General features: G+C 47.0%; 2 protein-coding genes across 2 annotated transcripts; both read right to left on the reverse strand.

The window, feature by feature from the left end:
- Positions 1-2,310: 2,310 nt before the first annotated feature.
- Positions 2,311-12,064, reverse strand: LOC121302262 (cell division cycle-associated protein 2-like). The gene is made up of 12 exons (XM_041232109.1): positions 11,993-12,064; positions 11,161-11,278; positions 10,539-10,765; positions 10,045-10,138; positions 9,540-9,748; positions 9,276-9,360; positions 7,999-8,267; positions 7,280-7,370; positions 6,747-6,857; positions 6,167-6,303; positions 5,505-5,688; positions 2,311-3,366 (listed from the first exon to the last, which is right to left on the reverse strand). The coding sequence occupies exons 2-12, from the start codon at positions 11,234-11,236 to the stop codon at positions 2,531-2,533; spliced, it is 2,319 nt and encodes a 772-aa protein (XP_041088043.1). The 5' UTR covers positions 11,237-11,278; positions 11,993-12,064; the 3' UTR covers positions 2,311-2,530.
- Positions 12,065-12,285: 221 nt separating this feature from the next.
- LOC121302091 lies at positions 12,286-14,373 on the reverse strand. Its single transcript, XM_041231911.1, has 3 exons — positions 14,273-14,373; positions 13,448-13,663; positions 12,286-12,874 (listed from the first exon to the last, which is right to left on the reverse strand). Exons 1-3 carry the CDS (start codon positions 14,322-14,324, stop codon positions 12,507-12,509), a joined length of 636 nt encoding a protein of 211 aa, XP_041087845.1. The 5' UTR covers positions 14,325-14,373; the 3' UTR covers positions 12,286-12,506.
- Positions 14,374-14,935: the final 562 nt, after the last annotated feature.

Here is a 14,935-nt window from a genome sequence, read left to right on the forward strand (position 1 = left end):
AAGAGAAGCTATAAAGTACAATCAAATCAGTAGCAAATAAGATCAAAATAAAGAGAACAAATCAGATAATGTAGTTCAGTAGAATACTGGAGATTATATATATTATATATATAATATATATATATATAATATATATATTACACAGTACTGTGCAAAAGTTATAGGCAGGTGTGAAAAAATGCTGTAAAGTAAGAATGCTTTCAAAAATAGACATGTCAATAGATTATATTTATCAATTAACAAAATGCAAAGTGAGTGAACAGAAGTAAAATCTACATCAAATCCATATTTGGTGTGACCACCCTTTGCCTTCAAAACAGCATCAATTCTTCTAGGTACACTTGCACAAAGTCAGGGATTTTGTAGGCATATAGTCAGGTGTATGATTAAACAATTATACCAAACAGGTGCTAATGATCATCAATTCAATATGTAGGTTGAAACACAATCATTAACTAAAACAGAAACAGCTGTGTAGGAGGAATAAAACTGGGTGAGGAACAGCCAAACTCAGCTAACAAGGTGAGGTTGCTGAAGATAGTTTACTGTCAAAAGTCATACACCATGGCAAGACTGAGCACAGCAACAAGACACAAGGTAGTTATACTGCATCAGCAAGGTCTCTCCCAGGCAGAAATTCCAAGGCAGACAGGGGTTTCCAGATGTGCTGTCCAAGCTCTTTTGAAGAAGCACAAAGAAACGGGCAACGTTGAGGACCGTAGACGCAGTGGTCGGCCAAGGAAACTTACTGCAGCAGATGAAAGACACATCATGCTTACTTCCCTTCGCAATCGGAAGATGTCCAGCAGTGCCATCAGCTCAGAATTGGCAGAAAACAGTGGGACCCTGGTACACCCATCTACTGTCCGGAGAAGTCTGGTCAGAAGTGGCCTTCATGGAAGACTTGCAGCCAAAAAGCCATACCTCTGACATGAATACAAGGCCAAGCGACTCAACTATGCACGAAAACACAGGAACTGGGGTGCAGAAAAATGGCAGCAGGTGCTCTGGACTGATGAGTCAAAATTTGAAATATTTGGCTGTAGCAGAAGGCAGTTTGTTCGCCGAAGGGCTGGAGAGCGGTACACAAATGAATGTCTGCAGGAAACAGTGAAGCATGGTGGAGGTTCCTTGCAAGTTTGGGGCTGCATTTCTGCAAATGGAGTTGGGGATTTGGTCAGAATTTGGTTAATGCTGAGAAGTACAGGCAGATACTTATCCATCATGCAGTACCATCAGGGAGGCATCTGATTGGCACCAAATTTATTCTGCAGCATGACGACACAAACATACAGCCATGAAAGTCATTAAGAACTATCTTCAGCGTAAAGAAGAACAAGGAGTCCTGGAAGTGATGGTATGACCCCCACAGAGCCCTGATCTCAACATCATCGAGTCTGTCTGGGATTACATGAAGAGAGAGAAGCAACTGAGGCTGCCTAAATCCACAGAACTGTGGTTAGTTCTCCAAGATGTTTGGGCCAACCTACCTGCCGAGTTCCTTCAAAAACTGGTGCAAGTGTACCTAGAAGAACTGATGCTGTTTTGAAGGCAAAGGGTGGTCACACCAAATATGGGTTTGATTTAGATTTTTCTTCTGTTCACTCACTTTGCATTTAGTTAATTGATAAATATAATCTATTAACATGTCTATTTTTGAAAGTATTTTTACGTTACAGCATTTTTTCATACCTGCCTATAACTTTTGCGCAGTACTGTATATTTAATGCAGTGTAGCCCTTCCTCTTCATTACACAAAAAATATTGAAAACAGTGAATTGGTGAAGATTCCCCCCCTTAAATTATGACAATATAGGACTTTCATCATTTACTTATCAATGTGACCTCAGGCTCACAGCGAATAACCTAATAAGCGAGCGAGCGCTGAAGTGAAATATCAAAAGCTGCGCTGTAATAAAACTGCAAGACAGTACGTCTGCATTCCCAACTCCACCACACCCTCTGGAGGAGAGAGGTGGTACTGACCACCTCACTCCACCACACCCTCTTTGGAGAGAGGTGGTACTGACTACCTCTTCCCTGACAGAGGACCGTCTTCACCTCCTGAAGGAAATTCACTTTTGATTCAGGATTCTCAGACTTCTGTTTGTATTTCTTGAATTAGGGGAATATCATGTTTTAGGGAAATTGTTAACCAAGTTTAGCTGAACTAGATCAGAATGCACAGCTTACAATACAAAAATGCAACGTTTTAGGAGTTCTAAAATAAAAGTTTAATAAGAAATCAAAAACAAATAAAATATAAAGTGAGACTACTTTTATAATATATATAAAAAAAACTCCAAAGAGTGTGTGTCTTTTTCAGAAGGACGGAGTGGGAGGGGACTGAAAATGTAACAAGATATGAATCCATGACTAAGGGACTGGCAAGGCTGGAGCCATTTCACAATCTAAATGGAATCTAAAAATGGGGGGGGCAATATTACACAGCTATGTTGCAGCCCCCCTCTCCTGGGGATCCTGTCTGCTCCAGGCTGCACTCTGTCCGCAGGGGGACCCTGAAGCAATATTACACAGCTATGTTGCAGCCCCCCTCTCCTGGGGATCCTGTCTGCTCCAGGCTGCACTCTGTCCGCAGGGGGACCCTGAAGCTGGTCCTCCTCCTCCTCCTCCTCTTCTGCCTGCTGCTGGGAGAGGGGGAGCCCTTGGGGACCCAGTCCAGGCCCGTGGCCCCCGAGTCACGCCGGTTCCTCATGCTGCGCCTCACTGCGATGGAGGGGTGGGGCGCAGCGAGAACGTCCTCGATTGAGAAGTCAGACAGGCCAGGCGCCAGGGTGTGCTCCCGGATTGCGGAGTCCTGTGCGGGCTGTGGGCAGTGTCCCTCTGGCTGCCAGACAGCACTGCACCAGCCTCTCCGGGCCCCTCCCACACTCTTCCTGCCCTGGGCTGGGCTGCTGGGGGCTCGTTCCCCCTCCTGCTCCTCCTCTCTGGGCTCTGCAGCCTTCAAGACCTCCCCCTGCATACTGCCGCTCGCCGCCGTGCCTAGCTGCCCGTTCTCCGAGACAGCCAGTCGCTTCTTCACCCCAGCGCTGCGTCTGCCCCTTCTCACCGCTGGCTTTCCGATCTCTGCTCCTCCCCCCTCCTTCCCATAGCCCTGTTTGGGATCCAGTCCGTTCCTAGCAGGGCTGCTCTCCCCTCCCTGGGCAGAGGGGGGGCCCACGGTCTCCTGTCCCTGGAGAACAGACTCCCTGCAGAGGTTGGGTCTGGTTGCCGTCGTCTCCAGCGGGGCAGCAGTGTTGGGGTCCCCCTCCCCCCTCTTCTGGGCCGGCTCTCTTCTCTTCACGAGGACGCTGAAGCTGGGCGGGACGTTCTTGGGGTCGCGCTGGCTTCTTGTCGCTGCCTCTCCTAACAGAGAAACAAAAAACATTGGAACCAGGACCCTGTGAGAGAGTCAGCTGTTACCAGGTACCCTCTCTACAAGCGAGGAAACCAAAGCAAAGGGCTTCAAAAAGGTAAAAACTTCAAGAAGCCGCGTCGAGTAGACCGACCCGAGCGTGCGGCTGTACAGTGGCTTGCGAAAGTATTGACCCCCCTTGGCATTTTTCCTATTTTGTTGCCTTACAACCTGGAATTAAAATGGATTTTTTGGGGGTTTGTATCATTTGATTTACACAACATGACTACCACTATGAAGATGCAAAATATTTGTTATTGTGAAACAAACAAGAAATAAGACAAAAAAACAGAAAACTTGAGCGTGCCTAAGTATTTACCCCCCCCAAAGTCAGTACTTTGTAGAGCCACCTTTTGCAGCAATTACAGCTGCAAGTCTCTTGGGGTATGTATCTATAAGCTTGGCACATCTAGCCACTGGGATTTTTGCCCATTCTTCAAGGCAAAACTGCTCCAGCTCCTTCAAGTTGGATGGGTTCCGCTGGTGTACAGCAATCTTTAAGTCATACCACAGATTCTCAATTGGATTGAGGTCTGGACTTTGACTAGGCCATTCCAAGACATTTAAATGTTTCCCCTTAAACCACTCGAGTGTTGCTTTAGCAGTATGCTTAGGGTCATTGTCCTGCTGGAAGGTGAACCTCCGTCCCAGTCTCAAATCGCTGGAAGACTGAAACAGGTTTCCCTCAAGAATTTCCCTGTATTTATCGCCATCCATCATTCCTTCAATTCTGACCGGTTTCCCAGCCCCTGCCAATGAAAAACATCCCCACAGCAAGATGCTGCCACCACCATGCTTCACTGTGGGGATGGTGTTCTCGGGGTGATGAGAGGTGTTGGGTTTGCGCCAGACATAGTGTTTTCCTTGATGGCCAAAAAGCTCAATTTTAGTCTCATCTGACCAGAGTACCTTCTTCCATATGTTTGGGGAGTCTCCCACAAGCCTTTTGGCGAACACCAAACGTGTTTGCTTATTGTTTTCTTTAAGCAATGGCTTTTTTCTGGCCACTCTTCTGTAAAGCCCAGCTCTGTGGAGTGTACGGCTTAAAGTGGTCCTATGGACAGATACTCCAATCTCTGCTGTGAAGCTTTGCAGCTCCTTCAGGGCTATCTTTGGTCTCTTTGTTGCCTCTCTGATTAATGCCCTCCTTGCCTGGTCCGTGAGTTTTGGTGGGCGGCACTCTCTTGCAAGGTTTGTTGTGATGCCATATTCTTTCCATTTTTTAATAATGGCTTTAATGGATATTTTATTTATTTTTTTATAACCCAACCCTGATCTGTACTTCTCCACAACTTTGTCCCTGACCTGTTTGGAGAGCTCCTTGGTCTTCATGGTGCCCCTTGCTTGGTGGTGCCCCTTGCTTAGTGGTGTTGCAGACTCTGGGGCCTTTCAGAACAGGTGTATATATACTGAGATCATGTGACAGATCATGTGACACTTAGATTGCACACAGGTGGACTTTATTTAACTAATTATGTGACTTCTGAAGGTAATTGGTTGCACCAGATCTTATTTAGAGGCTTAATAGCAAAGGGGGTGAATACATATGCACGCACCACTTTTCCGTTATTTATTTTTTAGAATTTTTTTAAACAAGTTATTTTTTTCATTTCACTTCACCAATTTGGACTATTTTGTGTATGTCCATTACATTACAAAACCAAATAAAAATCAATTTTAATTCCAGGTTGTAAGGCAACGAAATAGGAAAAATGCCAAGCGGGGGGATCAATACTTTCGCAAGCCACTGTAGCTCTTCAGTAAGCCGAAAAGCAGCAGCCAGAACGTTCCGTTACTTCTAGTTGTAGAATCCTGACAGAGACGTTCTGAAGTTCTGCGCGAGTTTCCACATCCCTCTGGAACAGGGCTGCTCCAACCCAGCCCTCAGGAACCCAGTGTCGTCTGCTTTAAAAGTAAACTAAACGCTTAAAAATCAGGCCTTTTATTTGTTTTCAGCTCATTAACTTGACTTCAACTTAATTATAAAACTGTTCCAGTTACTTGAAAATCTGCAACTTTTTAGGAGCTGAGAACAATTAAAAACGGTCTAATTAACTGCAGCAGCCTGCGCCTACACCTGGAGTCTCACCTGCGAGTCCCTGCAGCGCCCCCTGGTGTGTGGGAGTGGCCGGGCTGCAGGCTGCAGAACACAGGCCCTCAGTGATGGGGCTGAGAGCCGGGGGTTTGGAGGCGTAGTCTCTCCCCGCGTACAGGGAGCGATCCACGGGCTTTCCCCCTCGCCTGCCCCGGCACCCTTTCCCTCGCAGCGCCTGCTGCACGGAGAGAGAGGAGAGGAGCAGGGTCAGACTCTTTATTTCAAACACACAGTTGGTTAGCAAGACACTGGCCCTGCCTGCAATCACATGATCACTGCATTACTAGCAGGTCCCCAGGTTAGTTCATTGGACCGGTCTGGTTGAGTTTTCATTGGACTCTCCCTCCCTCAAACTTGCTAATCCCACTCCCAGGCTCTAACCTGCACCTTCGCTGTGAATCTCACCTTGATGTAAACTTCTCCCCCTGCTCCAAATTGCACACATTATTTACACCACTGATGTATTGCAGACAGGCCACCAGCACAGACTGAAGACACTGAGAAAGACTTCTAGTGGAAACATTTGCCATTGAATTTACACTGAAGACATTGAGAAAGACTTCTAGTGGAAACGATTGAATTCCGTGTCTCTAGTAGATCTCTATTCAATTCAATAGCAGCGACGGAGGAGCGCAGTTGAAATGTTTAAATCTCACCTCCAGTTTCCTGGGAGCGGGGGCTCCCGTTGCGCCCCTCCTCTTTGCTTGGGGCTCCTTCCTGACAGGACAGGGCTGCTCCGGCTCGCACTGCTTCCTCTTTCTCCCGGATCTCCGCGCGCTCTCCATCCCGGGGCCTGCAGACATAAAGGAAAGGTTGAGAGAGTCAGCAGGGAGATGGGCAGGGTTAGAAATTCACACCAGCGTCTCACCGCTCCCCTTGCCTAGGAATATTACAATCCACAACTATGAAGTGCTCAATTCAGAAACACTGTAGAAGAATCTTAATTTCAATGACAAACCGTTTCAAACAGCCATGTAAATCAAAGAATCTGCTGAGTGCCATCACAAAGGTCTTCTGGAAGGCGGAAGGGGGAGGGTGCTAAATTGTTGGCCACAGCAGTCTGCTGAATCCAATCACTTTCACTGGCCCCAGGCTGTGCTGAATCTGCTCTCTCTCAGAGGGAAACCCAGAGCTGGCTGCAGCGACAGCATCTTCCAACAGCAGCAGAAACTAGATTACAAAAAAACTCCCAAATAACCTCTGCTTGCCAAAACTGGTCACGGCTTGGAGACTTACGAGCCTGGGCCGAGTTTCTCAGAACCTCGCAGTCCTGCTCTGCGGTGGGGTGCTGAGATTCTGGGGGTCCCTCCTCAGAGACAGGCACGACAGGGTTGGCTGGCTGTACCCCTAAAAAAAAAAAAAAAAAAAATGAAAACAGAGTTGTTGGCACAAGCAAGCCGTGAGCAGCCCTGACCACACTGCAGCATTTCCAGCTAAGGAGAGACACTGCACCAAGAAGAAACTCCTCATAGAGACCAAGAGTAAGGACGGCATGTCACCGAGACACTGGTACAGTAATGCTATTCCCTCAACCCACGATGCTGCTTGACTTTGATGTATTGATTTATGAACGTCTTTATCCAAGGTGACTTGCACGTGTTCCAGGGCAGTGCAGGGTTCCAATGCAAGCTTCATATTTAAACAGTGTAGTTTACAGTAAGGTTAATAATAATGATACAATGTGAACTAGGATGCAGTTCGGACGACAGCTGGTCTCGTCTGCAGTGCCCTATGAGACTCGGAGGACCGTGCATTAGTGTTTGTTGTACCTGGATGTTCTGGTGGAAGCTGGAGATGGAATTCGATGTGCGTCTCGTCCAGGATTCCAGTGTCAGGAGAGCGGATCGCTGTCGCACAATCCTAGTTAAAGAAATTCAACAAAAAACAATCCTAACTTAGCCAGAGAGCCCATTGTGTGCAGGGCTCGTATCCGCAGTCTGCAGCACAGAGGAGTCCATCAGTGAGACGTTTACACAGGACAGCACGATCACACCAAAGCTGTGCCGCTGTTTGCACTGATCCCAAGTTCAGTCTGTGAGTAAAGAATGATTTACTGAGGATTACGCGACGGACAGAAACGAAGAGTTCCCTCGAATCTGCTCGAGTCTCGAGGGGAGAAGAGAGGGGTGTGACTGAGGGGTGTGACTGAATCAAACGCAAATCAAATGGTCAGTACCCAGCTCTGACATGTCTCTCTCAGGGACTTCAGTGTAAAAAAAAACGACAGCTGGAGAAAGATTTCTAGTGGAAACGTTTGCCATTGAATTTACACTGAAGACACTGAGAAAGACTTCTAGTGGAAACGCTTGCCATTGAATTTACACTGAAGACACTGAGAAAGACTTCTAGTGGAAACGCTTCCCATTGAATTTACACTGAAGACACTGAGAAAGACTTCTAGTGGAAACGTTTGTCATTGAATTGACACTGAAGTTTTTCTCAGCACCTTCAGGACATTATCATAAAAGCAGGCAGAGAGGAGGTTCACCCTGGGGCTGTCGAAGTCTGGCTGCGGGGGGGGCCCTTCCGATTTTAGGGGGGTCTTCTTGAGCACGGAGCGGGGCCGGGAGCACGTGGAAGGGGTCAGGCACCTGGGGGTCTGCCCTCTGCACAGTGGGGTGTTAGGGGGCAGAGTGCGGTCGAAAAGCTGGGGGCTCAGCAGCCCTCCAAACCGAACCCTCTTCCTCCCCGGCGTTTTCACCCCCTCTGGGGCAGCGTCTGTGGGAGGAGGCTGGGGTGGACCCTCTGCTGCAGCAGCTGTGAGACAGAGACACACAAGAAAGTTTACAAATGAGAGGAGGCTATTCAGCCCATCTTGCTCATTTGGTTGTTAGTAGCTTATTGATCCCAGAATCTCATCAAGCAGCTTCTTGAAGGATCCCAGGGTGTCAGCTTCAACAACATTACTGGGGAGTTGATTCCAGACCCTCGCGATTCTGTGTAAAAAAGTGCCTCCTATTCTCTGTTCTGAATGCCCTTTTGTCTAATCTCCACACGTTATCCACTGGTCCTTGTTTCTTTTTTCAGGTTGAAAAAGTCCCTTGGGTCGACATTGTCAATACCTTTTAGAATTTTGAATACTTGAATTAGGTCGCCACGTAGTCTTCTTTGTTCAAGACTGAATAGATTCAATTCTTTAAGCCTGTCTGCATATGACATGCCTTTTAAACCCAGAATAATTCTGGTCGCTCTTCTTTGCACTCTTTCTAGAGCAGCAATATCTTTTTTGTAGCGAGGTGACCAGAACTGAACACAATATTCAAGATGAGGTCTTACTAGTGCATTGTACAGTTTTAACATTACTTCCCTTGATTTAAATTCAACACTTTTCACAATGTATCCGAGCATCTTGTTGGCCTTTTTTATAGCTTCCCCACATTGTCTAGATGAAGTTACTTCTGAGTCAACATAAACTCCTGGGTCTTTTTCATAGATTCCTAGACAGGAGAACAGAATAGATTCAAGAACCGGCCATTCAGCCCCCCTGATGCTCGCTGGCTTTGATGCCAGTGATCCACTAGCACTCAAGAGAGGAAAAACAAACCCCAGCCCTAACCAGGCTAGTAGAGGAAATGAAACCTCTGGGACTCTGAGGCGAGACAGGCCGCTAGCTAGAGGTCTCTCTGTGGTCAGAGAGGGCAAATGTAAAGTCATTATTAATACAAACACAAAGAACACTCGGCAGAGATCTGTTTAAAATTCCTGAAACTTGCAGCACATTTTCCTGTAGATTGGGACTGGCTCTAGCAGTGACCCGTCTCTTACCAGCAGACGGGTCAGGGAGCAGAACAGAGTCACCTCCTCTCTTGGGACACTGCGGCAGGCTGCAGCCATCCGGGCGTCCATCAGTCTTAAGAGGAGGAGAACCGAAGAGACAATTAGAAAACAAAAACACTTCCCCATACGTTTCCTTAAGTGACACTAAAACATCCCCCCAGACAGAGAGGTCAGCTGGAGTCTTTATAGCAGGAGAGGTCCAGGAGCACTTTGAAACATTTCAACCCTTAAATACCCCAGAGGTTACCGCACCTGCTCTGCTCTGCAGGGGGCACTCTTGAGCAGGGAGCCGGTGGAGGGGAAGAGGGGCCAGCCTGGGCTCTCCCCCCTCCACAGCGGGGTCGAGGGGGGCAGGGTCTGATCGAACAGCTCGGGGTGCAGCGTGGCTCCGAACCGAACCCTCTTGGGCTCCCCGGTGTAGCTCGGAGTCCGAAGAACGCAGGCGGGCAGGGGAGGAGCCTCTGGAGTAACAGAGAGACACTTGCTGAATAGGGTTGAGAAGAAGCAGGACTGCAGGACACAACAATGACAAGAATACTTATTTATTTATTTTTTTTAATTGTTTAAAACACTCAACAGTTCTTATTAATACAAATTTCAGGGAACCAGCAAATAATGTTTGGTCTTGTCAGTAATTCGTATTAAACCAGAAGTGAAGCTAAATGCTCACGGTCAGTATTTATTCAGTCATGCCGCTCTCCAGGAGGGGTCTTACTCCCACCCCTGTTTGGAACAGAGTTGTTTTTTCAGGGCGCACCTGTCTGCAGAGGCTGGGTCTCGTCCCCCAGGTCAGGGAAGGGGATCCCCCCACCGGCACATAGTCCCTCACCCTCCGTCTCCCGGGGCTTCTCCTGCAGAGAGAAGAGTTAGACCAGGGGGTGCGAGACACAGGCCCTGGGGGGGCCGCACCCTTCCAGCTTCACTTCCACCCCGAGCGCTCGGCTGGTTTGACTGTTTGCTTAATTGGACACATTGATAACGTCTATCCAGACCTCAAAACATTGTATCTTGAATCCAGTGCATTTTCTAAATCAACTGTAAAAAACTGCAAAACCGGAACTTGGAACCGCGGGGCGGGGGGGGCGGCTCGGGACTGGGACTCCTGACCTGGCCCCCCCGGGCGCGTCCAGGCTGAGTTAGAGAAAGAAAAGCAGCTCCCGAGATTCAGGACACCCCTTAATTATATCCAAGCATGCTGCTCCCAAGGACAGACCCCTAAAATAAAAAGTGTGGTGACTTTTGGGGCCCTACCTCCTCCTCCTCCTCCTCCTGCTCTGTGATTCCAGGGACCCCTGATGTAAACGGCACCCCCTCTCTCTTGGGCAGCAGCAGTGCGGGGGTTCCTGTATTCTCACAGAGCTGCTCCCCCTCAGGTGATGGTTCCAGATCTAGAAAGAATCCCCCTTTCGTCCTCTTGGGAGAAGGCTCGCTCTGCGGCCGTGCCTCTCCTGCTCTCGTCCCGGCTGCTGGGTTCACGCCTGGAATACAGGAGTCCCGGGAACACGTTAGAGACAAATCGCTCCGCTTAGTTTCCTGTAAGTGCTAGTATAATGAAAGACATCAAAATAATTTAAACAAGCAAGCAAAAAGTATGACTCAGTTTACTCTTATTAATGTCATTAGCAGAGGCTTTTACCCAAAGCGACTCACAGAGACTAGGGGGGTGAACTCTACTTCATCAACAACTGCTGCTGCTGCAGAGTCTCTTCCAATAGGACCTCGTTTGTTTGGCGTCTCATCCGAAGGACGGAGCACAAGGAGGTTCAGTGACTTGCTCAGGATCACACACAGTGAGTCAGTGGCTTATTATTAATAGAGAAAGCAGGACTGGATCAAACGGCTCTGCAACGGGAGTCTTGTTTGTTTCTCTTACTGGGGGTCTGTGCTCCAGCGAAGGGGTTCAGAGCCTTGTTCTCGTCCACAACGTAAAGAGAACTGAAGGCAGCCATCTTGTGTTTCAGGGCTGAGGAGCGAGGGGTGAAGGAGCCGAGCTGGAGAGAGAGAGAGACTCAGTTCATCACCAAGCACACCGGTCACCTCCCTGCCTCTCCAGTGAAGTGATCAGGCGCTGGGATCTTCACAATATCCTGTTGTACTTTCACTATTCAGTACCAAATCGTTATTTTCCTTGAATAACAATCCGAACACCAGCTGTACGTATCGATGCAATCTGATCCGCTGGCTTTCCACTTAACTTTCACAGCTAACAAAATCTGAGCAAGTTATCATAACAATACAATTAAAGAGAAACCAGGTGGAGGAGGCCAGTTTAAAAATGCACTCAAACAAAGTGACCCAGGCTGAAATGAGCACAGCAGCACTGCACGGGGTAACACTGCACGAGAAAACGAATGAAGAAACAATAAAATCTCTCAAATACACACACTAAATATAAACCACCAACACAACGGGTTTAAACGTTTACTCTGTTAAAATATAGATTTATTTAAAGACACATAATCTAAACATGAAACACTACTGTCCTGCTATTATGGCTTCCGCGATATCATTGTATAGTTTGATTACATGATGTTCAGTAAAATATCTAAATGATGTTCACAGTTAAATGAAACGTCGCACTGTTACAATCCTAGGAGATGCAAATCGTTTTGCTACAGCTGCACACACATCTCTCATGTGCTGCCTGGAGGCTGTTTCCTGCAGCAGTCTGAACGCACACAGGGGGGCGCTAGTGGGTTCCCTACCTCTGGGACTGGGCTGGGCTTGGAGAGGAGTCTCTGCCTGGCGATGTGTTTGATGAGGTAGTTGGTCTCGGGGGAGCCTCGGGACCAGGGATAACCCTGCTCTCTCCCTCTTATCCTCCCTCCTACCCCTCCTACCGCTCGCTCTTCTCTCTCATCTCTTCTGCTCCTCTCTTCTCTCCCTCTCCGAAGTTTCTCGGATAGATGTCTAGTAGGGAGAGAGAGAGAGAGCGAGAGAGAGAGAGAGAGACTTAGCTTCTTGCAGAACAAGATAGCTCTGTTACAAAAGTCAAAAGTTTTTTTAACTAAACGAACGCAGCTGTTATCTTGAGATTTTTATTCATTGAAATATATTTCTAGTGGCATAAATATTTCAAGATTTTTAAAAGTTTTAGAAACATTCTTTCACAAAAAAAAAAAAAAAAAAAACATTTTGAAAAAGGAGAACAAACTTCTAACCCCCTGGGATGGGAATGAGACCCCCGCTGCACAGCAGTGTGATCCAGTCCTGGTTTCACTAGCAGTTTAATAATGAGACACACCTGAGCTTGTTACCTAGACACACTGGGGGCTGATCAAGCTGGTAGCAAAAACTGGACTGGGTGACCCTGCCGTGCCGGACCCTGCCCGCCTGCCTGCCGCTCTGCTCTCTACCTTTCACTTCCCATCGGGGGGTGAAGCTCTGTGCAGCGATGCCCAGGTCAGCCGAGGTCACCTCTGCGAAGTCGATGAGGGGGAATGGCTGGAACAGGCCCTCCGGCAAACTGGGGAAAGTGGGATCCAGATGGGCGATCCGGCTCGGAGAGAGGGAGGAGGAGGAGGGGGGTGGGGCAACGTCACCCCCCCCAGATTGCTCTCCAGAGTTCTGTCCGTTCTCTCCTGGGACTGAATCAGACAGGAAGGGAGAGAGAGGTCAGGGACACAGAGAGCAGAACAACGTGTTACACGACGAGAAGCTGGAAATCTCCCTCTGCGACGATCACACCAAGGAGGTACGAACCTCACCTTACTCCAGACCTCTGCGCTCAATAGTAGCACCTTGCTCTCCAGGGTGGTTTGTTTTGTAAGAAACGAGACTCTTAAATGATTGCAGCCCCTTCATCTTTGATTCACAGCACTTTGTGATGCATGGCCATTAAAATGGGCTTGGGACGTTAATTAAATTAAAAAGGGATGGGTCGTATATAGGCGTTATTATTTGAGTTGGACTGAGGTGATTATTTAGGTTTCTATCTCTATCCGATAGATAGATAGAGATAGATAGATAGAGATAGACAGATAGATAGAGGGGTAACAGAATATAAAATAATAATAATAATAATAAATAATAATAATAATAATAATAATATTCTAAGGGCAGCCTGAATATCTGGAAGATGTCACATTCTCAATTGGTTTCCGTCTGGTTTATGAATGAGCTGCAGTGAAGGCGCCAGGGTTCGGCTCTCGGACCCTCACCTGCTGAAAGCTGATCCGCGGGTACCGGGTCCAGCGGCAGCAGACCTCCCCTCTCCTTCCTCCTCCTCCTCGGGGCCGGGGGGGTCAGGAGCTGGGTGGGGGGGCTCGGTCCATTCTCCTTCATCTCCCAGCTCCGACTTGCTTCAGACAGAGACCCCGGAACCTGCTTCTTCGGAAAGACCCCCTCGGGGGGAACGCCAGCCTGCAACTCAATACCTGGAAGAAACCAGAAAACAAACCTGTCAGGAACACACGAGGTTAAAGAAAAGGGGCTCTGATACCAGGAGCGAGTCACTGAACCTCCTTGTGCTCCGTCCTTCCGATGAGACGCCAAACAAACGAGGTCCTATTGGAAGAGACTCTGCAGCAGCAGCAGTTGTTGATGATGCAGAGTTCACCCCCCCTAGTCTCTGTGAGTCGCTTTGGATAAAAGACATCTGCTAAATAACTATAATAATAATAATAATAATAATAATAATAATAATAATAATAATAATAATAATAACAATATCCCTCTGCCATCGCCACAGCAGCCAATTGAAAGCGACAGCATGTAGATGACTAGCACCGAATATGAAACGGTTAACAGACAAGGGAAACATAAACTCGTTATTTAAGATCCAGACGAGGCGCTACAGGTAATGCTGCATTATATTTTTTCTACTATTAGGAAGTCAAATTGAGGAGGAGGAATTCTCTTCACCCCGCCCAGGAGCATTTAAACCTGATTGAGATTTTGCAATGAATCACTCTTGTTTCCGTTATAAAAATATCAAATTAAAAATTTGCCATGTGCAACGCGCACAACAGCGAGACTGAACTTACCCGCATCCCTGCATCCCACAGGGACCCCTGAAGAGCCGCCAGGAAACTCCATGAGGATACACCTGATTAAAACACAAACACAGCGTGAGTCAACGACATCAGCCACTGCGCGATCACTGGACCAGGTTAGGATTCCTATCTGTGTGTCTGTAATGCAGGGACGGTATCTATTCATTTATTTATTTATTTTATGGCAGGGCAACTTCTCGAACTTCATAGAGTTCACACAAACTGTTTCACATTTTCATAAATAAATAAAATATAAAAAATTAAAATAACCGTCCGTTAGCTTCGTGTATAATAAGATATATATATAATATATATATATATATATATATATGAGTTGGATATAATGATGTATATACCTTGTAGGCATAATATATATATATATCTCTCTATAGCTCTCCTCTCTCGCGCTCCTCTCTTCTCTCTATGCTCTCTCTACTCTCTCACTATATCTATAATAATAGGAGAGAGCGAGAGAGTGAGAGAGAGAGAGAGAGAGAGAGATGGTACTTATAATATATCATATATATATATCTCTCTCTGGGGTCTCTCTCTCTATCTATCTACCATCTTACAATATATAAATTATATATATATATATATATATATATATAGATATCTATATTTATGAGATATATGGACAAAATTTTTATGTGA

This window comes from Polyodon spathula, chromosome 29 (genome assembly GCF_017654505.1).
Source record: "Polyodon spathula isolate WHYD16114869_AA chromosome 29, ASM1765450v1, whole genome shotgun sequence".
NCBI lineage: Eukaryota > Metazoa > Chordata > Actinopteri > Acipenseriformes > Polyodontidae > Polyodon > Polyodon spathula.

Excerpts from the sequence above, each read along its gene's own strand:
- LOC121302262 (XM_041232109.1), bottom strand. The coding sequence starts at position 11,236 with ATGGCTGCCTTCAGTTCTCTTTACGTTGTGGACGAGAACAAGGCTCTG. Across the intron at positions 9,749-10,044 it reads GACCCAGCCTCTGCAGACAG|AGGCTCCTCCCCTGCCCGCC; the intron begins GTGCGCCCTGAA and ends CTGTTACTCCAG. Across the intron at positions 7,371-7,998 it reads CAGACTTCGACAGCCCCAGG|GATTGTGCGACAGCGATCCG; the intron begins GTGAACCTCCTC and ends TTCTTTAACTAG.
- LOC121302091 (XM_041231911.1), bottom strand. The coding sequence starts at position 14,324 with ATGGAGTTTCCTGGCGGCTCTTCAGGGGTCCCTGTGGGATGCAGGGAT. Across the intron at positions 13,664-14,272 it reads TGTGGGATGCAGGGATGCGG|GTATTGAGTTGCAGGCTGGC; the intron begins GTAAGTTCAGTC and ends GGTTTCTTCCAG. Across the intron at positions 12,875-13,447 it reads CGCGGATCAGCTTTCAGCAG|TCCCAGGAGAGAACGGACAG; the intron begins GTGAGGGTCCGA and ends TGTCTGATTCAG.